This window comes from Amborella trichopoda, chromosome 8, assembly GCF_054954075.1.
Source record: "Amborella trichopoda isolate Santa Cruz 75 chromosome 8, AtrichopodaSantaCruz75HAP2 v2.0, whole genome shotgun sequence".
NCBI lineage: Eukaryota > Viridiplantae > Streptophyta > Magnoliopsida > Amborellales > Amborellaceae > Amborella > Amborella trichopoda.
In genome coordinates, this window is record NC_142343.1 from 11,687,864 (window position 1) to 11,711,840 (window position 23,977).

At 34.8% G+C, this 23,977-nt stretch overlaps 1 protein-coding gene across 1 annotated transcript; it reads right to left on the bottom strand.

Moving 5' to 3' along the window:
- Positions 1–22,707: 22,707 nt before the first annotated feature.
- LOC148780789 (secreted RxLR effector protein 161-like) lies at positions 22,708–23,052 on the bottom strand. Its single transcript, XM_088873852.1, has one exon. It carries the CDS (start codon positions 23,050–23,052, stop codon positions 22,708–22,710), a length of 345 nt encoding a protein of 114 aa, XP_088729978.1.
- Between the last annotated feature and the right edge of the window lie 925 nt (positions 23,053–23,977).

Consider the following 23,977-nt stretch of genomic DNA (forward strand, 5'->3'; position numbering starts at 1 on the left):
CTAGCCTTATAGAGAGACCATCTCCCATATTCATATGCTCTCATATTTTAAGTGGAGTTTTGCGTAGGCCAGTAGCGAGTGCTTTGCTGTGAGACAAGGTTTCGGACTGCAATGGCATGTGCCATCGGTGGAGGGATCCGGAGTGGGTGTTGGAAGTCCTTGGGGGTAACCCATACCAAGGTATTTCAATATCTTTCTTTCCATGCTTTCTTGATCTTAAAGGTTTATGTTGTATAATGTTTTTATGAGTTTAATTTAGTTTTTGCAAGTGAGAATCCTTGATCTCATGTTTACTTATTTCTTAGATTAAAAGTTGTAGTTTAGACCCATGTAAGTGATATAGGCTGTATAACAAAGAAAGAGAGATTTTTTAAAGCCACATATACTTTCTTAGATCATGTAGTCCAACTTTTAAAGAAACTACTTCTTTGTGAAGATCAATTACTGATTTCGATTCATGGAAACGAATTTTAAAATTTTTAATTTGTGACCAAGTGTGTAATAAAGTTTATAAAAGAGCAGTCGTGCATGTGAATGACTGTTTCATATCAAGCAAGTGCACGATCAAAAGAAAGCACAAAACGAAGCATGAGCACTAGGCACGATTCCTGCCTGGTGCGATGTGCCTTGAGCCTGCTAGAATCCATGCAAGGCACAATCGGAGTAAAGGGTCTAGTGACACTAGAGAGTTTATCAATCAATTTTTAAGTGAGTAAACTGTAAAACATGAGTTTTTATAAACGTCTAATTTAAAAAGAATGTTACTACCAGGGCAAAAGGAAAAAAAGCGTTTCCCTCAAAGTTCCAAGGGACCGCATTGGGATCTCTTAGCTAGCTTTTCGGTTTTGGGCATGAAATTTGACTTATCCGCCATCAAGGGGTGGATCAATCTAAGTCGTCCGTCCACCAGCAACACGGATCGCATACCGATCAATGTGTTTTGGAACTTCAGCAATGTGCTTCATGTAATTGGTAAGTGGTGGGTTCGGATACATGGTTCATCCTCCCACCTCTTTTTTGAGTGTAGGTTGGGGTTATGCGGTCTTTTTTGGGTTTCATGCGTTTATTTATTGGGCAAGCTTTCCATGCTTCCCCTAGATTATAAAACTTATATATTTTCTCTTATCCAACTATTCATTCTGAATGGACGGCTGAGATTGCCCCAGTCACAATGTCACGTCTTTATACTATTTTATTTTTAATTTTTTTCTATAAACTATTTTGACACCAAATTTTAGATGTCCAATTCTCTATTAAACTCGCACTAGCTAAAAATATTAAAAAAATATTTCCAATAAAATAAAATAACCAAAATACCCCTGAAAGTTTCAAGAGGTATTTTAGTCATTATATTTTGAGCAAAAAATTATTTTTAATATTTTTTATAGGTGCACCCCAATTAGAATATGACACGTACCAAATTTCATATTCATACAGTTTGTATAAGAAAACTAAAAATAAAATACTTTGAGACGTCAGATCTAAGATCAAATGGTGAGTGACTCTCTTGATCAAAATTGGACGGCTGGATGATAAGGGAAGCAAAGATCTTCTATGTTGTAGGGAAAGTATAGAAACCTTTCCCTTATTTATTTTTCAACATTTTCCTTTTAGTTTCAGTTTGTTTATTTAATTAGAAGGATTATTTAATTGTTCAAACTTAGGGTTTGTGCCATTAAGATGGTAGGGCCTGATCATGTTGCGAGGTCTCCTAATCTAGGTTTAGTCTGAGGGTTTTAGAGTGGGTTAAGCAATATTAGGAAGGTCTTTCATCCCATAACATGCATGACCCCATATGTTTTTCATCCCTACTCAGATTTAGGATTTGTCAACAATAAATTTGGACCCCTAGGAGCGAATTTTCCCCAAACCAGGATCAAATTCGAATTTCTCATCCTCCTTAGTCCAGATCTAGTCATTCCCTCACTACTAAGTTGTTAGGGTATCTCACTGAAAAACATGCACCATTCCATTAGAAATACTTATGTTTCAAAACCATCTAGGGGTGCGGATTGGTAGATTCAGGATTGGATCAGGCCACACCCCTACCCAACCTTGCATATCCCAAGGGTCAACCCAGACCTAATCAGATTCAAGATGTTCGGACCCTTACCCAACACACTGGGTCAGGTTATATCAAGGTTAGTTGGGTTGGGTCTTCACTCTGATCCGACTCCACAGTCGCGTCTGTAATTCAAGACCTGGACCAACCCACGCAGTCTAGTAGTTGGACCCAGACCTGGAATTAGATCAGCCGCTGAGTGGACAAGTTGACTTGTCCTAGTTACCGGGGCCTCGTTCCATCTGACCCACAATACAAAGAAACTTGGATTCAATGTCAGCACTAAAATGATATATATAAGCAGTGCCCGGATTCATGGATAATGCTGCACACAGGCTTATTTGTGATTGAGGTGAAACTCTATTTTGAAGAAATGGCCACCCGATATGTGTCGTCTCCTGCACAAAAGATTAAGAAATCACTTTGATATTGGCCGCAAAAATTACAGCACAAATCAGCCTTTGCATATAAGAATTATTGCTTCAACATCTTATAATCGCATCCAGACATGGCCTTACGTAAATAATCTGATTAATAACGGTGAGGAAAGGCCTTATGAGCTGTCGGGCCCAGTGTATAAAGCACGACCTGGGTATGGGATTCGGCCCATGCCGGAGCTGAGTAATTTGGGTGGAGTCCAAGTTACCCGGCCTGAGTCAAGCTGGGTCCTAGTAAGCTAAAAAGTGTTAAAAGGATAAAAAAAATCCCAAGGATAGGAAAAATGTGTTTGAAGTAAAATGAAACAGAAAAAGAGGTCAAAAAATCAAAGGGGATATTTTAGAAATAATACAAAAAGAAGGGAAAATGTAAAAATAAGTATTCAATGCCGAAACACTTTCCAATCCTTCCAAAAATGATAGAAAATATAAAAAAATATTATGAATAAATTTATTACTTTTTTGGACTTTTTATTTTTTTATAAAATTTTGTAATTTTATTTAAGATTCGTGAATCGGACCACCCAACTCAGAGATACTCCGACTCACCAGGGTGGCGAGTCCAAGTTGGCTCGCCCTAGTTTTTGCACATTGGTCGGGCCTACGAAACAATGTGGAGCAGATGAGTCAGATTTGAATCTCTACTAATTGAAGGAAGGACTACCATATGTGAGCACCATTTAACTTTCCACCTTTTTTTTTTTGTTTTTTGAAATGGTAAGAATTTTATTGAGAAAATGAAGAGTTACAAGAACAAAAAAGAAAAGAAAATAAATGATCAAAAGCCCAAGCCAGCTTGAACCAAGAGAGCCCGGCTACAATAAAGCTCCCTCTTTAGCAAAAGAATCTGCCTCCATGTTACGATCATGAAAGATGTGGTGAAAGGCGACCTCGCTGCCCTGCAGTCCTGAGACAATGACGTCCATGGTGGACGTTATGGCCCATGGCACTGAATCTGGATTTCTGCACCAAGATATGGTTGGCTGAGTCCCCCTCAATAATGATTCTAGCATCTCTAGGTTATAGTTTTAGAATCCCTTATTTCAAAGCCCTTACTTATCTCGTTAATGTCGCAAATATGGGATCTTCCTTGATATTGTCATAAAACCTCTCCATTGGAATCACGGAGAAGACCACCATAACCTGCTAAACCCTCTTGAGGCCTAAGACTGCCATCGAAATTTAGTTTGAGTCCTCTTGAGGCCTAAGACTGCCATCGAAATTTAGTTTGAGTCAACTGGAAGGTGGTCTCTCCCAAAAAGCACTTCAAGATGGTTTCTGATTACCAAAGTACTCTAAATGTATTTTGTTTAATATTTTTTTGTTAAAAATATTTTTTATAATTTTTATTTGATTTTGTTGTAAAATTAAAAGGGAAATTGTCAAATATATCCCCTATAGTTTCTTTTATTTTTATGTTACCTTTATTTTTCATTTAATACATCCCTACACGTTTTCTAGTGATTTTTACATACAAGATACTTTTACACTCGACACGGATGCATTACATTCATGGTGCTCTTTAAACATACCCTTGCCACGGCTCCAATGGCTCGAAGGGTTTTTGGAACCCTTTGGCCCGGCTTCCTGGTGCTCTATAAATCGTCAGTGACAAAGCAGGTTCGTGACGGTCTTGCCACGACTCTAATAGATTCGTGGCGGTTCGAAGGGTTCCTGGAATATTTCGGTCAAGCTTCTTAGTGCTCTGAGAAGCCTATAACTGTCACAGACAAAGCAGGTATGTGACGATCTCGCAACGATTCTAATAAGTTTGTGGCCGCTCGAAGGGTTCCTGGAACCCACTGGCTAGGCTTCATGGTGCTCAATAAGCGTATGAATCTCACCACAGCTCTAATAAGTTTGTGGCGGTTTATTAGAATAATAGGGGCAAGGGTATGTTTAAATATCGCACAAATGTAATAGATTCGTGGCAGGGGGTAAAGGTGTCTTTTATACAAAAATTTCTAGAAAACATGTAAGGATGTATTAAACGAAAAATAAAGTTGACTTTGAAATAAAGGGCGCTATGGGGATAATATCTAATAATTTTTCAAATTAAAATACAACTTTAAATTTCAAATAATATAATTTTAAATAAAATAAAAATAAAAATAAAGATAAGACATTTTTTTATAACATTTGAATTAGGCAAGGTTCAATATATTGAAAAGTGCTTGTGATGTAAACCGCTATTAGAAAAACCGGATAATCTAACAGTTTTGGGCGGTTTTGGGGATCGATCGGTATTTTTAAAAAATTTAAAAAATGTATATATAAATTCTCAAAAATAAGGAATTTGGTTTGTAATATATTTTTTAATATTCTTTACATTATGGTAATGATTAAAAATTGTTTTGGTCGTTAATATTCACTTTAATATTTTCTCATATTTTTTTACAAAATTTTAAAAATACTTTTTGGGCACAAATTGATTTGTTAAAATCCATTTCTTTCATTAATTTTCAACATCATTTGAATGTATTTTATTTTAATCATTTTTTATATACTTTTCACATTTTAGTAATTTTTTTTATCATTTTTAACACTTTTTTAATCGTCTAGTACTTGCCTGGTTAGATCAGTTGAATCGACCGATTTATCGATTAAACCTGGTAAACCGCTTCTTGACCCATGTCGGTTAACAATTCCAATTTAATTTTACAAACACTTGCAACCCCGGTACATCCCAACATGATATGGTCTAATAATTTATGGATGAGGTACCAAGAATAAGATACAAGTCATTTTTGACCATTCGAAAAGACACAGAAAAAAGAATAACGGAGTCATTTTTGGACCCATGCTCATTATTGGACCCATCGCCGCATACGGCTGGGTCCCACACCAGTGCTCTAAATGATGGAAATTAAAAAACGTGGGGGACAAGTGGGTTTGAAAGCATTGAAATCTTTTGCAGTACCATAAAAAAGCAAGGAAGGTTTGTATAAGGTTGGCTCCTTGTGCTACTGTAGAAATAAGGCACGGTAATAAAAAACTTACTTAGGAAATTACGAGGTATTGTTTTGGTGTCGAAAACTTACGATGGCTAAAAAGTCTCCTTTTACCCTTTGTTATAAAATTTTAAAATTTCAAAACTTGTATAGATCGAGTAAATCAATAAACATTTAAATATCTTAAAAATAGACAGTTTAAATAATTTGATACACTGTTTTTTAGATTTGAAAATCTTGTTTTTTCTTCATGTCCATTCAACTTGATTTCAAAATGATTTCTTGGAGTGTTCTCCAATGCCTAAACTCTCTCCTATGCAGGATTTTTGAGGTGCACCCTACTTCAACATGTAGCAATCTTATATGAGCTTTTCCCTAAAAAAGAAAAGAGCACATCTATAAGGCTTAGGCTTTATAGAAACAAAGTAAAACCTCACCTCAATCCTTGTTCAAAAAGTATTTTGAGCATTAGAAATCTCTATGATGGCTCTAAATCAATTTTTAATGACGATAATAACATTTAAAGCTTAAAAATGACATAGATCTATTGGATCCATGAATTCTTGTTTTTAGGGTGAAATAGACGGTCTAGATAATGTGTTACAATATACAATAGTTCTAGGATTTGAAATCTTAATTTTTCACAATCATAATAGTCAAGGCTGAGATGATCTATGTGAAGATTTTCGAAACAAAATTGCAATTTTCTATGAGTATTAAGGTGAGGCTTTACTTATGTTGATAGAGCCGCAGCCTTATCAGAACATTTTCCTTGGCTACCTACCAGGCCACAACAATCACGTGAAAGTCGACGGTCCCCCATTTTTTCACCATATCTTTTGTTAAAGGGTGCGGTTCCTATAAGGTTAAACAATCAGCGCACCTCCAAATTTTATCATAACATATAATTTTATTGTAAAAAATTCTTAGGATTATCTTAAAATCTATTTTCATATTTAATTAGAAAATTTTAAACTCCAAAAATAGTTAAAATCAAAGAGATATATAAATATATGAAAATCTTGAAAATGGACGGCCTAGATAATGTGTTGCAAGATGCACAATTTTTGAGACTCAAAAACATTTTTTTTTTTCTATTCATACATCTTGATGTCGAAATGATCAAATAGAGGGTTTTTTAACATTAAAACAACCATTCCGATAGATTTTTTAGTGTATATGTAATTCTACATTTTAAGGTTGCAACCTTATGTAAACTTTTCCCTTTGTTAAATAGGTCAGTGGAAGGAATCTTATCTATCCAATTTTAACTACTAAAAGAGAAAAAAAAAATCCAAAAATTTACCATATAATATTTGAATTATTTTTGTTTAGTTCTCATTTCATTGTCGCCGTTACTTTTGGCACCCAAGGTTGGCCTATAAATAGGGCTCAAATTCCAGTGGATGGTGTGTCTAAATATTTTGATAGTTACCCCTTGTAGTCTTTGAGGTGCACAATTATGGCTCATGAGCAATGGTTGTTGCTTGCTTTGGTTGGGCTTGGGATGGGCTTACAAGCCATGGCTGAGGACTTTAATTTCTACTACTATGTCAGTCAGGTATTGTTGTTTCCATGAAATGCCACACTCTCGTTTCTTGTTTTTGTATTTTAGATTTTTTTTTGGTATTTTAGATTTTTATGTCTTGAATAGCATTCTCTTATAGCTTCCAAAAGATTATATGGATGTTCATATTGGTCATTTTATAGTGGATGTCAAGATTTATTAAAAAAGAATGCTCCTAAGTAGGTATTTGGCCTAAAGAAGCATGCCTATAAGTTGCTTTTGCTATATGTATTCTATAACTAGGGAAACATGTCTATGTGGGGTTAGCTATATGTGAAACATAGGTGGCTATTGTTCAAAGCCGTCCTATCTGAATGGACCGCGGGGATAACTTTAGTGACAATGTCTATACCTAATACAAATTATTTTCATTAGAAACATATTCGTCATATTTTTAGTGGATGTGCCCCTATGAGAGGTGGGCATAACGTATGATATATACTCTGAACCTTCCAATCAAAATTAGATATTATCAACGACCTTGTAACAATACGATTAAAATCATCCCTACCATCCATTTAGATCAAACGACTAAAACATCAAATATTCATATTTGTACGTTGGTGGGGGCCGCATAAGAGGATTGCCCTTTACCTATTCCAGTTCAATCATAGAGTACCGGCCAACCTTTATATGAGATAGAGACGCTGCCGTGCTCTCCAGAAGGAAATAACTTAAAAAAAATTGGAACTTTACCCAAACTCATGTAAACTCATGGGAATCACGTAAGTTAAAAGTTGATATCTTTGAAGCGTGGAAAATATTAGAATTGAGAATGGGTCGGATTTGGTTTGGATCTACCAGGATCAGGATTTTGGATTCGAAAAGTATGCAAAGGATCCGGATCCGAATCCAAATCTAAAAAGTACACATAGGATCTAAATTTGGATTCGGGCCTGATCGGATCTAAAACTATTTTTTATATATTATTTTATATCTATAAAATAATTTTTTACAAAAAATGTTATATAACATATACGCGTATATACTGTAATATATAATATATTAATAATTGGGTCGGATCTAGATTAGATCCACCTATGTCTGGATGCGATCCGAATTACTATTTGGATCCAAATTTTGGATCTGGATCCCATCTGTTAGATCCAAATCCAGTTCCATAACCGTATTGAAATAGAATTCGAATTTGGGTTTCGGATCCAAACTAGGTAAATTCTCAACCTTACCAAATATCCATGCACTTCAAAAGTTTTCACAAGAGTTTTAATAACACAAAATTAGAGTTCTCCGTTACTCCTTGGCATGTAAATTTTTCAATAGATTGTATAATAAGATACTATTTACTATTATTATTATCACAATCACTCCTAGCTATTAGATATCAAATAAGATGGCTTGGCGTATATCCCAAAGTCTGAGAAATTTTTTTTTTTATTTTGAAAATTTTGAAATTTGAGTCTAGTCAATGACATACTCGTAACCACCCAATTTAAAATGGAAAAAGTTTATTTGGAGCTGAGGGTCTAAACAATCAAATTCGAACCTACCTAAACTATTTCACTAGAAAAGGTTATTTTGTTGCCCAAATATCTTCAAATTGATCATCTCGACATCAAGATGCATGGACATGAGAAAAAAAATAGATTTCAAGTTTTGGAAATAGTGTCTTTTATAACACATTTTTGGACCGTCAATTTTAAAGATTTTCAAGTTTTTATAGGTCTCTCAATCTACACTATTTTTTAAGCTTTAAACTTTATAAATAAAGATGAAAATATATTTTAAGGCTATCAAAAAGATTTCCAGTATTGAAACCACATTTATGAAGGTAGGCTCTAATTTGATTCCTTAGAGCTTAGGCCCAATACAAACCGCACCCATTTAAAATATGATAGACAAGAGTGATTGTGACTTCTTTGTACTAAAAGTAAAAGAAAATAATTCGATAGGGTTGCATCCCAATAAAAATAAGCAAAGCTTCACCTCATATGTCATCGAAAATTGCAATTCAAGCATTAGAAAACTTTTACATCAATCATCTTAGTTTGAACAATATGGTTATGAAAACATAAAAGGATTTCAAGCTCTAAAATAGTATATATTGTAACAAATTATCTATATCATCCATTTCGCCTTAAAAATAAGTGCTCATAGATCCGTAAGATCTGTATATCATTTTTTGAATTTCAAATTTCATTGTCAATGTTGGACATTGATTTAGAGCCATCATAGAAATTTCCAATATCGAAAGTGCTTTCTGGACAAGGAAATTTCCATCATCGAATGTGCTTTCTGGACAAGGAAATTTCCTTTATCGAAAGTGCTTAACTATGGATGAAGCTGCTTTCTCAAAACAATACTAGACCATTGTGGAAAGTACTTTCCCACCTGCTAAATAACAACACTTACTTTCACAAATAATTAAAATAATCAATCTTATCTTAAAAAAAAATATGGGGCTACTACTAAAGTAAAAAAGAGTCATTTTTTTAAATAAAATAATATAATTTTAAGACGTTTCTCCATGCTTGTCAATGATTTTTTTGGTTACTTTCCAGTTTTACCGTTTTATCCTCTAATTTAGAATTTATGTTTAAATACCGATTTCAAATTATAATAGTCATTAGTGGTGTTTTAAAACCCAATTATTTTCGATCTGGATCATCAATCAACATGGGAATTGATCCCCCCTTTCCCCCCAAACAGGAAAAAAAAAGGAAAGGAGTTTTTTGTTTTCAATTATTTCTTTTTTAGGTTTTATCTTATGTTTTCTTAGGTCGTCTTTAATTCCTCTCCGCATAAAACCCTATTTCAATTTTTATTGTTTTTCTTTATTTTTAATATTTTATGAATAAAAAATTTGGACCGATCTAAACACGATTCGGATCGTCAATCCAACGATCCATGTGTGGGTGAGTGAATTGCTCGACTAATCATAGTTTTAAAACACCGGTCAATATTGTTATAATGAAATTGACATGGACTAGGCCCATTCTATTGAGGTATTTGTGTTTCAATCCAATTCCCAAAAACAGTTAACCAGATTTGGTTTATTCACAATTGTGATTTTCAACCTAATGCTCTTAGGTAGAATTGGTTGTGGCCGGGCACACCTAATGTTGGTTAACAAGCTCTTCTCCATAATCTGGATCTTGGGCTGTGTTTCAACAATTTCTAGATTTTATTTTATTTTTGCATAGTTTCATCTTAGGCGCGAATTCCCTCCCCCATCACGGAAACAAGAAAAAGAACACGATTTTCTAAATTTTAACATAGAAACTGTCTAACTCCGAAAAGGAAAACAAAGAAAGTTTTGGGAAAAGTGTTAATATTTGTTAGAGGAAAATGTTCTTGTACAATGGCAATTGTGTTCTTTTTTTTATTTTTTTGAATAGTTTCGTGGTAGAAATCAAACTTGAGATGCAACATTGCTACCACCTACAATTAATAACTCAACCCCAAGCCTGATTCCTAATTGCAATTGTAGTCCATGCTACCATAACTGAAGCCCAAATCTTTTTTTAGAGATTTGTAGATATGATATCACCTGTATGGCAATTGACTTAACACATATAGGAAAGGAAATGCTTGCAGCAGCTAAGTCGTTTACCAATAAATTCTTATTATATATATATATACCTTACTTTCTTTTGTTATTCGTTTTTTTTTAACATGACATGAACTCAGCCTAGTTACTCATACTCGATAAATAACTTGCCTTGCTCATGGTCCGAGTACATAGGCCGATTTGATTTTTTGAACATTGCTTTAGGTTAACTGAGCTAGAGGTTGACTAAAGTTTGTTTGGTTGTGATCAAATTGAGTGGGAGAAGTTGGAGGGTTTGGAGGAGAGTCTATCCGGTTTGTGGTCTAGCATCAAGTGCCCAAGCAACAATGGACAATCAATGTGGAAGTCCTTATGGAAGAATAATGGGGTCTGCTCAATCCTCAGCCTATTCAAGTACTTTAAGCAAGGCATAATCATCCACTGTGAAATCAACCTCATCAAAGCCCTCAGATTCCAAGGTCAGTTACTCCTAAACCTCGATTTTGTTTTTCTAATCACTCTAATTGACTAAGACTGGCTATCATGCACCACACACAATAAGTGCTACTTCTTCGGTAATAGATCACATGCTCAGACAATCAGAATGGCGAAACATAAGAGGAAACATGAAGTAGTATTCCACTGTAATCTACCTCACTTAATAGTGCAAAGATCAAATAGAATGTATATCTATTTATTTTGTGCATGTAGTTTCATCTTCACAAAGAAATCAATGTAAAATTCCCATCTATAATTGTTTTATTTTGGCAAGAACATGATCACTAATAGTTTAGAGTGGATCTTCAGGCGAGGGTAGTATAGATCTCATATGTGTTTTGATATTTATCGATTTTGTTGAGAAGGTGGCGAGCATTGCAGGCATCGTGCCGAATGGTCGATTATACCAACTTGGAGAGATAAAAAAAGCACCGAAGCATGAGTTAGGGGCGGAGGTTGGTATCCGATGTAGTACGAACTTTGAGAGAGAATTCCAACTCTATGAAGTCTATGTCTGCATCGACAAAGTTGATGCCACAAGTCTAATACCACTTGTAGTGCTCTAATACCACTTGTTGTGCGCGGAAGTTCTAAACTCGATGGGTTAATATTTGGCAAATAAAGTATGAGAAATAAATCATGAAATACATACAACAAGAACACAAAGATTTACATGGTTCGCCCAAGAGGGCTACATCCACGAGCACGGCAAACTGAAATCTACTATACCAATGAAAGTTATATAAAAGATGTTGGAACAAACCTCGACAAAAACCCAAGTCGAGCAAACCCTTTTAAACCACTCTCTCTTCCTTCTCTTTACTTTTTGCAACCATTACCAACAACACTAGATAGAGACGCGAGAGCAACGTGAAACTTACTTTCTCTCTAATTAAAAGGGAATGGGAACCCAAATCTCTATGGGAACCGCTTCTCTACAACAAAAGAAACAAGCTTCTAATTCTTTAGTAGTCTAAAAGCGGCACCAGCACAATGTTTTTGTCTAAATGAAGTTTTCTTCTCTCTAAGGGAAAATTATATCTTATGCACAGGATGTTCTAGCTCCTTCTCTCTCTAGAGGAACTCATATGGTAACCTAAATAGGGCACACAAATTCTCTGTACTTTCATCCCATATATATAAGATTAGGAGTTCATACTAACTAAGAAACTTATTAATATCAATCTCAGTCCCATATAATATGGATCAATCTTAATCAATCCCACAAAATATGAGATTTCTTTATGTGGGTGACTTTGGATAACACCAAATCCAACAATTTTTATAAACATTTCAATAAAATAAAGCATAACAAGGCAAAGCTAGAAAATTAATGTCCCAAATAATAGAAACAAGAAAAAAAACCAAAAAAAAATGTCCCAAATAATAGAAACAACTAAAACACAATATCTATGAACATAATAATGAAGAAAAATAAAGAATAATTAGTATGAGGGGATGACATAAGCAACTTCAAGGAGGAGAAGCTCACAAGCAACCACTTCATGATAACGCTCTCATTTTATAATAAAACTGTTGAGAACCACCTCAAAAAAGAGGAAAATTATTAAGAAAATTAGCAAAAATATTCTTATGTTGTCAAAAAATTAAAAATATGAATTTCTTTTAAGGAATTACATTCATACCCAACAATTATTTTTCTGTATAAAACCTAGAATGCCCTTCACAACCCAGACTTGCCTTAGTGTCTTCTCTTGGGCATCACCACTCTATTCAAACTGTGATGCACTATTACAACCTTATTAACGTTGTGATGCTTTGTGCATCCGGGCTTTAATAGGGCTGTGATGCACAATGAACCTGTGCATCAAGGCTCTAATAGGGCAGTGATGCCTAATGTACCTATATTTTGTATAAATTTTCAAATTATTATTGGCTCTCTTAGATCAAACCTCTCCTTTGCCTATTCTTCACCTTTGGCGTACCATAAAGCTAGTCCTTTCTCTAACCTCTCAAAGTTTCTCAAATCTCTCTGGATATTGTCTTATGCACTTAAAACTTTATGCTCAAAATTATAGGCCATCATCTCTTTCTTAATCAGGAGCTCTACATTATATAGTTGAGATTATCGTAGGGTTTCTAGCGGTCCTTGTCCCTTGATGTGATTGTTCAATCTCACCCCCTTGACTTAAGCATTAAGAGCCCTTAAAAAGATCTTGATTACTTGATCTCAATCCCCATTATGTTGAGAATCTCGTAATCAAGTGCTATTTTGCTCTTAGATAGTGCCCCTCAAATCCAAGCACTCTCACTTTAGAGCTCTATTTTTTTCAATTACTTAGTCTCAAAGCCCCTTAAAGTTAAGATTCTCACACTAGGTTTTAGAACCAAAGCCCCCCTCTCACTTTCTCTCTGAGAAGTTAGATGTGTCTCAAGCACTCATGACATGATATCAATTGCAAAAAGAGCACCCAAGTATCCCCCAAATGACCAAGGGATTGGCATTTATATCTTTCAAGAGGTGAAATTAATGTTTTTAGGGCCAAGTTTGTTTCAAATTTTTGGCTAAAATTTCAAAGTTGTGTCTATGAACCTTGGGACTTTATTTTACCACCTATTTGAGTTTGAATCCTTATTTGGCCTATTTAATGTCGTGCTTGGTCAGATTTCTTTCTACGCATTAGTGTATAATTGAATTAAACATTATATGGTTCAAACACTATTAAAAAGGGATTGTATACTACCAGACCATTTAGTTTTGGTTCAAGGATGTCGGTACTAGCCATTAAATGTCAAATTTGATGGCTTGGGGTGTGTCACAAAGTTCGAAATTTTTTTTTTGAATGTAGAGTCTAGTCATTGATACATACAACCATTCGATTTGAAATATGATGGACGTAAGTGACTGTGAGCTCCTTGTATTAAGAGTACATGGCCTCTCAATATACTTTCCCACTAAAAAAGATCCCATATATTGGGAGATTTGAATTGATTAAATGATCTCGTTCAATGTGCAACTATATGCAGCAATCCTATCTACGATCTGATGCTTGCAGCTCAAATTATTTCTAGTTCTGGACCATATTATTCAGACCTTGGTTCGAATTTGATATTATTGAGTTTAATATCATTTAAACCCAGGTTGGAATTTAAAAACCACCGGTGCGAGAGTGTCTTAAGGTCCAAATCCTTTAATTTTAAGGGGAGGGATCATTTTATTTTGGGGACTTTCAATTTTTACCTCGTTTTGAGACCCACTTAAAGGGTCTACAGGGTGATTACATGGGATTAGCAACCACTTTCATATTGTGTGACGGTTTCCTATTTGGTCAACGATCTGGCTTTGTGGATGGTAGACAACCAATATTTTTATTCCTCCTTAGTATCCCTGCCTTTTGAGGCTTTTAGGTTTGAAGAGAACCTAGATGCCCATTGGGTTTGGGCTGTGGGTCCCACTAGGGGTCCCAGGCCTACAAGCCCCTCTCTTTCTTGTTCTTTTCTTACTTTGACCAAGCTAAGTGGGTAATTATTTTGAAAGAAGTTTGAAAAGTTAGGACAGCTTGTATAAGTGTTATAGAAGTTATGTAAAGCTTCTACATGATTTTTAATAAGGATGAACAAAAATCCTTTTGGATATTTATCTTATATTTTTTCATTAAAAGAGAATGAATCATGAAATCTAAGGGATAAAAGTTCTAGGTCCTTTCCTCTATCATTATGGTTGATTTAGGTAATGGGACATTAGGACTAATAGCCACTTTTCACTCGACAGACCAATAGGGATCAACTATCCAGATTGAATATCAAATAAGATGGAAAACCTTAACCCATAACCACTATAAATAGGGGTCCTAACCCATGATTTAATATATAACCACTATAAATAGGGGTCCTAACCCATGATTTAATATTAGAGAAGCCCCTCTCTCTCCACATTTTCTTCTCCTTTGACTCTCTTCTCTCTCTCCACATTTCCTTCTCCTTTATCTCCTCTCTCTCTCTCCCCCTCCATATTTTCTTCTCCTTTGTCTCTCCTCCACATGCTCCTTTCTTGTTTGTCTCTCTTTTTTCGTTCTCTAGCCCATTAAGTGTGGCTCATCGCACCTAAAATAACCCACGGTGGGACATCCCATCTAACAATTGGCATAGACCTCGGATCAAGGTGTATGTCCTAATGTGTTTAAGCTTGACTTTTCTTGGTTAGGTTCTCTTATACCTCATCTAATATTCTATATTACGATAATGTTTCCCATCTTAAGGAGAATCAGCAAGGATTGTTAGCGGAATGTTATCGGTCTAGGTGATCCAGAGTGCAGTGTATCAAAGTTCTTTGGAGGTGATCCGAGGCAACTTGTTCCAGTAAAAAGCTTCTCATTATTCTTGATTCATTTGTTATTGTAAATTTTCTGATTTTTATTAATAAAATATTTTGTTAGATGGCAGCAAGTGAAGGTCCTTGATTTGCAATTGCCTTTTTTTTATTGTTTTCAATTGTAAGTGGCAGTTGTAAATAGACACACTAGAAAACTTCAATTTATAACACAATGCATGATCTGTATAGCCACCTTTCAAATATACTAGGTCCTTATTGATTTAGTTTCGTTCCAAACATGTGTAAAAACGTGTAAAGACTCACTTGAATTGAAATTTTTAAAGTACACATAACAAGGGACTGGTCTTTACACCTAACACCTAACAAGTGGGATCAGAGCCAACCCTCTCTTGGCCCCATTTCCATTCATTTCATGAGTCCTAGATTGTATTTAGGTTTGCAAAATACAAAGCAACCATATGATAAGTATTTGATTAATTTTCCCCTTCAATTTGATACGTTTGATAGCTGAAATTTGCCATGTGAATACAAAATGAAGTGGGATGTATGCAGATTAAGATCTAACACCTATTCACTGTTTTTTTTTTGTAAAATTGAGTCACTAATGAAGGAAGCTTTATATTAAGGTTGTTTGGTGCCTTGAGTCCTTGGATGAGAAGCATTGACCTTAGGGATAATTAGGGATAATGCATGGACTGAAATATCCAGAAACTCGATTTCATTAGTTGTTTTTAGAGCACTCTGTAAACCATGATCCAATAATTGTTTAGGTGTAGCCCTAGTGGTAGCTCAACTTTTCCTAGCAGTATGTGGAGAATTTTGTTTAGGATGCAGTTAGTGTACAGGCCAAGCCCGCACATGTAGAAATGCAGGCTCCTTAATAAATCTATTTTTCAGATGGATTTTTGGGCTTAATATTTAAGGATATGTAATCTCTAACATGGATATCATGAATGTGAAAAAATAAATAAACTTAAAAACTAGAAATAATATTACAATTATTTTAACATTTGGACCGTTTGTTTCAATTGTTTTTAGATAGACCACATATTTGCATCCATCTTCTGAACCGCATATGTAGAATTGTGGTCCAGTGTGCATGAAATAATTTTCCTTTTGTTTATCCGTTTTGAGTTTTTCTCCATGCTACAAAATTTTAGTATGAGATTGTTTATATTTTTGGAGTTTGAGATGATCTCTAGGGGGTGTCATTTATGCTCCTGCAAATTTGCCTTTCTTTGGTAGATTTGTGTCAAGTTTGAGAGAAATATTCCTTATATTTTGTGGGATATGGATGTTTAATCGGAGGATGTTCAATCTGAGTTTTTTGTTGTAGAGACTGGTTTTTGACTCTCTAAGTTACTGGTTGGAAACCCATATGAACTACATGCTTTGGGTCACCCCTAAAATTTTCATGAGGATGTGTTAGGTATTTTAGTAGTTCTGGTCTCTATATTAGATGATGATTAATCTAATAATTGCAAAAAAAAAAAACCATAACTGATTGGTGAGTAAAGAAAGGAATTATGTACCGTCTTAAGATCACACTATAGGGTATTCAATTGTAAGGTATTTGGGAGTTGTTTCTTGCATATTTGATCATTGGAAGAGTAAAAGAATCTTCATTGAATCATGGTGTTTGAGATTAGATGTTCCGCCATCTAGGAGCTTGAAAGTCATCTGGATAGTTCCCAGAAGGTATTCAATAAGGTTCTCAAGAACCTTGAAACCATATTGAAAAGTTTTGTATCATCCATATAATAAAAGGACAAAGAACAAAAAATAAAAATGTGATCAGAAGATTGTCACCATGCAAAATGGCATAGCAGACCACAAGATGAAATTCTTTCACCCCTGTCCGTAGTTCAAAAATAAAGTATGAAGCTAGGACTAGTCCCATAAACTATAAACTAAACAGAGCAATTTTACCCTTGATGTGAGACGTGTATGCTTATGTGAACTCTTTATAAAAGGAGGTAAACATGAGTGATGAGTTTTTATGTCTTGATTCCAAATCTATGATCTTTGATTCTAGCACTGAATAAGGGTGGGTATAATTTATTCAAGCATATACAGATTGTTATAAATCAAATTACATGAACTTGCACTTGAACTATGTCACAAATACAAGACAATACAACTCAAAACCTTACACAATACAAGACAGTTGAGCTTACAAGCTTAAATTACAGTAACATAATTGTCATTACAGTTGACGAAAAACTTCTTATACACTAAACAATAAGAGGATACAATTGGATTAAGGTCCTTTATCCAACACAAAACCAAACTACATATAGAGATCAACGAACTAAACAAGTATGTAATGCACTTAAAAATTCTACACTATTCAATTTTACAATGCAAAATCATACATCAACTGACTTTATAAAACTCAACAAAACACAATCTCCATTATTACTACACAAATTCTCAATTGAATGATACAACATGTCCATGGGAAGTCAATCAGAGCTCCCAAGTACCCACTTCATGGCCTTAGGTCTTAGCTATATGTCATACTGTGATGTGATGGCATTTCTCAAAATTCGGCCAAATTCATCATATCAAAAGTAGGAAGCCAAATATCTACTGATAAATACTTGAAAGATGGAAGGATTTCCAGAAATCAAATAGTCAAAACACCAAGTGGAGCTTGTAGGAGATATCGAAAGACTAGATTATAAAAACAGTTTCAAAAGTTCACAAATGTACCACAAACGTTAATTGACTAATTTTGATGTGAAAATATCAGAGAAATGTCAATCAATTAATCTCCTAAATTCTCAAAGAAAAACTCATGGAAACTAGATCACGTTATGCATCAATGATTTCATCAACTATATAGATCAATGTAGATCAAGAATTCATGACTCAATAATCAAATAGATGATCGAACCTTGCTGTAATTAGAATTTTACAGCAAGAAAAAAAAACTAAAATCAATGGCAAAAGCATAAGATCATATTCAATTTATGAAGGTTTTGAAGACTAGATCATCAATGGCTTTGTATGAGCTTGAATTCATCATCAATGGAGCCATCAATGGAGTTTTATCTCACTTAAATTGGGCACTCACTTTGATCTACTGGAAGATGGAGAAAAAGAGAGAGAGAGGAGCTGGCTTTGTGAGTGCCACATAAGGGGTTAGAGAGACAGAGAGAGTGGCATGCCACATAGAAAGAGAGAGAGTAAACTCAAATGAATGAAATGAATGATTTAAGGGTGTATTTATAGGCTTCTAACCATCAAGTATATAGATGCTTCTAAATGGAAGATCATTTCATCTTCCTATGGCTACAAATAGAGGTTCGACCCTATCCCACCATCCACTACTATGTCATAAAGGTATGGATTTAAACATCCTTATCCTAATTTTTAGAAAGCCATAATTCATTCTAATTTCCTTTGTATGAAAATGCCCTTGCTCTTTTCCATTAATTAAACTTAAAACTAAGTTGGAAGACATACCCTTGAGGTAATTTTGCAAAACTTCTAGCAACAAATCAATTTGAAACTTCCCTCCATTTTATAAGAGTGTGTGGGACTAATCTAATGATGCCATATAAGCTAGTTGGTGTCCAAGCTCATATACGGGTATCCAAGAACCTTGGTCAATTATGAAGAGAGAGATGAGGCGGCAACGCGGTAATCATCATATATGGGTGTCCAAGCTCCTTTGTTTTAAAAGACGTTTTAGAAGTTTTGAAAATAGGGAAAGTTTTGAAATAGAACCAGAAGCTTTAGACAGGATATGATTTTAACAAAAAAATTAAGGTTTTTGAAAATACAAGTCATTCAGTGAAAGGTTTTGAAATGAAAGATATTTTGGAAAACAAAAATTTTTTTAGCAGTTTTAGCTCATGCAATCATGGAGTATTTTTTTTTTTTTTTAATTTTCAAAAAGGGTGTTGAAAAAGAGCTAAAAAAAAAGAGAGAGAAGTTTTGAAAAGAAGAATTCTTTAAAACAAAACTGTGGGTCTTACTGTTTAGCCACTCGTGACCCCTTTAGTGGATCTTAATATGAACTTATCGGGTCCTTGCTGGGATAATAAGGATGAGGAATCATCTATTATTCCTTTATCTTCCAACCTTAGCTCTTGCATTTCAATTCAAAGGGGAGTTCTCAAGAATTTTTGAGTTGAACAGAGTTTTGGAGAATTGTTTACGATGAAAATCTGACAGATCTTCCAATGAAGATCTCTCGAATTTTAACACCTTAAACTAATTAAAAAGATGTAAATAAAATGGTAGAGAAAGTGAGACAGATTAAATTCAGATCTGAGGTTAGATTTGTCCGAAAACAAGCAGATCTACTCTCAGATCTGTGGCAGAGCCAGCATGATCCATGATAGTGGATACAAAGACTAGAGCAAATTTTCAAGCTAAAAAACAAGGCAAAATGGACACCTTCAATAAGACACTTGCTAAAAACCAAGCCAAGTGAATAACTTACAATACTTTTACATAACAATTACAACCATTTCTAGCCTTGTATAACCATTGTAAATAAATTCAAATACCAACCCCTTATGGGGCAATTACATATAAAGCAAGACGAACGTATGAATTACACTTTCATAGCACAAATTACATAAACTATGTCCCAAAGCTTAAATACATCATGCAACTAATCTAAACAAAATTTAAAAGAAAAAAATCAACTAAATAGGGAATTAGACTATCAAATTAAAATAGGGAAGCTATGTTTTGAACCCCTTCTGTCGGGGCCTCGCAATCGAGCCCTATAAGAACTTAATTTTGTCCGTTCGGATTGCATAAAAGTGGTTCAATCTCACGAGAGTGTCTAACCAAATGAGAAGAAATTACAAACCTTAAAATCAATTCTTAAAATCTCAACACATTGGTATTATCATCCAAAATAGAATGCAAAAGGTTTGAATTGAATCGGATAAAGAACAAGAGAGTTATGACCAAACTACACACGGTGGTCCCTCGGAACACCAAAACAATCTTGTATGGAAAGATTATGAACCCCTATAGGTAAAAATGTGATGAAAAAGTTTAAAAAATGGAGTGACACTCTGAGACTAAATTATTTGATGGGTTTGAAGTAAAGTAATTAAAGGATACTATGCACGATCATGTATTCTCATGCATGTAGGCTATAACTCATGAAGGACCACACTATGAATACGCTTGATGAAAAAGATGATCAAATGGGGATTCTAATATTAATGAAACTTTTCTAAATTCAAAACTCCAGCAACTATAGATGCTAATGATATGATGAGATTAGAAAATTCAATGGAGTATACCTTGATAAATGAACACTATGGACTTAAGCATAAGAAAGGAAGACCACCATCAAGATCACCATTAATGGAACTCTAAAAGCTCTCTCTCTTCAATTTTATCTCACAAACCTTAGAAGAAGGAGGGAAGCAATAATTTTCCAAAAAACTGGTTCAAGAGTTTAGATAGTTAGGGTTTGAGATCTCATGATGTGCTTTTATAACATCGGTGTAACTTTGGATTCAATCAACACCCTTGATGCTCTAATCCAAGGCACATGAGAGGCTAATGTACCTAGCCACACATCCTCATCCAACCACTAGGATGACGGGATGAGATTTCACACCATTATCACTCACCCTAACCCTAAGTTATGCCACTTTACCATTTTGTCCTTAACCCATGTTTTTGTTCCAATTGTATCCAATATGGCCTTATAAAAATACCCTTAGTTTTTTTTTTAATAATGTATTAGAGTAAATAACCACAAAGGCTAAAGGGCAAAGAAGTAATTGGTAAAGCTCACACATGTGAAGATATTTTTTTTTATCAAAGCCAATCACTTTGTAGATCTAAAATTTCAAACCAATCAATTTAAAGATAATATCCCCCTCACACATGTGTGTGAAGATATTTTTCAACTAAAAATTGAAAATGCATTTTCTCTTTAATATCAAATAAATTAATTAATTAAACTTCACACTTGCCATTCATTACTCATGTGGGAGTTAATTAAGATATGTGATAAAAAGGGGGCCTTAATTTATAATATTATATAACAATATATAAGAAGACACCATAACACAACCCCTTATAAAACAAGCAACCAAATGCCAATCTAGTACCCCATCAAGCGATCAGTGCCCAGCTGGGCGATAATCTTAGAGTGAGGTATGGGGTGCCATGTGACAGCCCTATGGCTACTCGGACGCCACGTGGCCCTACCAGGTTAGTACTAAAGTGAAATTTGAGCTAAACAATATGAGAACCCTTATCTGTTTAGCAAATAAAATTCCAAAAAAATATCTAAAATTCACAATAAATATTTAAAGTATTTTTGAGTAATTATAAAACTTTTTCTCATCATTATAAAATCAGACAAAAGGTATAATGAGATCTCAGGCTAATAACTATATGTATCGGAGTACTCCATTGGGCTAGTCCCAAATGATGTTCTGCCGACTCTCAGATCGACCTAATAGACCTATGTTCCACAGTCCAAAGCAGGGACATATAATTGGCCATATCAAAGCCGTTGAGCCAAAACTTCCAATCATTTGGCTCTCAATGGATTACAGGTGTACGCATGTGGGACATGATCCAACTTAATTATAGGGGTCCTCTCAAAGCACATGTGCACTAGCTTTTCCAAACTCGGATAATGCATTTGGAAGAGTGGCTTCTTGTACGAAATGAAAATGCACATGTCATGCAATGGTCTCATGTCAGGATACAGACTCGAGTCTTCTCATTTGGATTCTCCAAGCCTTAGCCGATTGTAGTTAAACATAAGGCTAACCTATAAAATCCTGACTAGGAGGTGACCGTCACACCTCCTTAAGAAATTGCTTTCTCAATACGTGAATTCTCAATGCCTCATGCGTACTTGGGGTAAAAGAATCTGTGTTCCATTGTGCAAGATGCAAAGATTTCAATCTCTCAATCGCTCCCACTGAATGAGAGACTATTGGAATTTAGGCCTTGATCGACTATATTTCCAACATTCTCCCACTTGGCATTTTGAAGCTTGAATTCGTATATCTCTCTCTCATTATCATTCACAATAAATCAAAGCATGCATACTTATCCATGGATTTATCATGCATAAGCAATAGATAAAGTAATAACAACTATGTCTACCTCCTTAAACATCCCATGCACATGCCTCATAAAATCATTTGCCCCCAAGCCTTAATGGATCTACATGTATAGCCTCAGATGGAATGTAACCATCTTCTACTTCACCAGCTGTTATCTCTTCTCTTACTCTATGATATTGAGCTTTAATGTGCCTTAACTTGCTGTGGAACCTTAGTTTAACTGCCACTGCTATTGCAACTTGATTGTCACACATGATTCTAATAGTTCCATGTTTTAGAGGGTTGAAGTTAAAATGATTCAAGAACTTTTTAAGCTAAATAGCTTCTAAAGTTGCGGAACTTAAAGCCATATACTCGACTTCCATGATAGATAGGGCTACAGTGTCTTGCTTCTTGATACGCCAAGAAATGACACCATCCCCATAAAGAAATAGATAACCCAAAGTGGATCTCGAGTCATCTGGGTCTCGTTGATAGCCAGAGTCTGTGTATCCCAAAACTTTAAGCTCACTCACATTGCCATAGGTTAATCCATAATCAAATGTTCCTTTCAAATACCTCATGATTCTTTTCACGACTTTCCAATATTCTAATCCAGGATCACTTTGGAATCGACCAATCAAGCTTTGAGCAAAAGCTAGATCGGGTCTAGTTCCCATGATTAAATACATTAGTGATCCTACGGCACTCCGATACGAGATCATTTCCATCTCATTTATCTCAAGATCATTGTTTGGTTTTATATTGACATTTAATTTTCCTCTCATTTCCACAGGTATATCTATAGGCTTGGATTCACTTATACAAAATCTCTCAAGAACTTTCTTGCAATATGTAGATTGAGATAATTGAATAGTGCGAGCTGCTCTATCTCTTATAATATGAATCCCTAACACATATGAAGCCTCTCCCATATCTTTCATATCAAAATTACTTGATAGCATTGCCTTTGTGTCCCTTATATGGTCTAGGGTGCTACTAACTATTAGAATATCATCCACATATAAAGTCATGAAAGTAATGCCAGTCCCATCGGTCTTATGGTATACACAATGGTCATCCTTATTTGGTTTGAATCCATATCTAATCAGGGTTTGGTGAAACTTGAGGAACCATCTTCTTGAAGCTTGTTTGAGACCATAAAGTGATTTGTTAAGTTTGTACACAAACTTTTCCTTTCCTTTTACAACAAAACCCTCGGGTTGGTTCATGTATATATCTTCTTCTAAGTCACCATTTAAGAGGTAGTTTTCACATCTATTTGATGTAGTTCTAGGTCAAGGTAGGCTGCTATGGATATGATCATCCTAATTGAAGGCATTTTTGCAACAGGTGAGTATGTGTCAAAATAATCTACCCCTTCCTTTTGAGTAAAACCTTATGCTACAAGTTTTGCCTTGTATTTTTCAATACGCTCTTCGAAGTTAAGTTTCTTTTTTAATATCCACTTATATCCAATGGATCTAAGGTTAGGTGGTAACCGGTCTAACTCCCATACATGGTTCTTTATGATTGAATTTATCTCATCTTGTATGGCTTCCTTCCATAACTCATTATCCGGACAAGACATAGCATGTAGGTAAG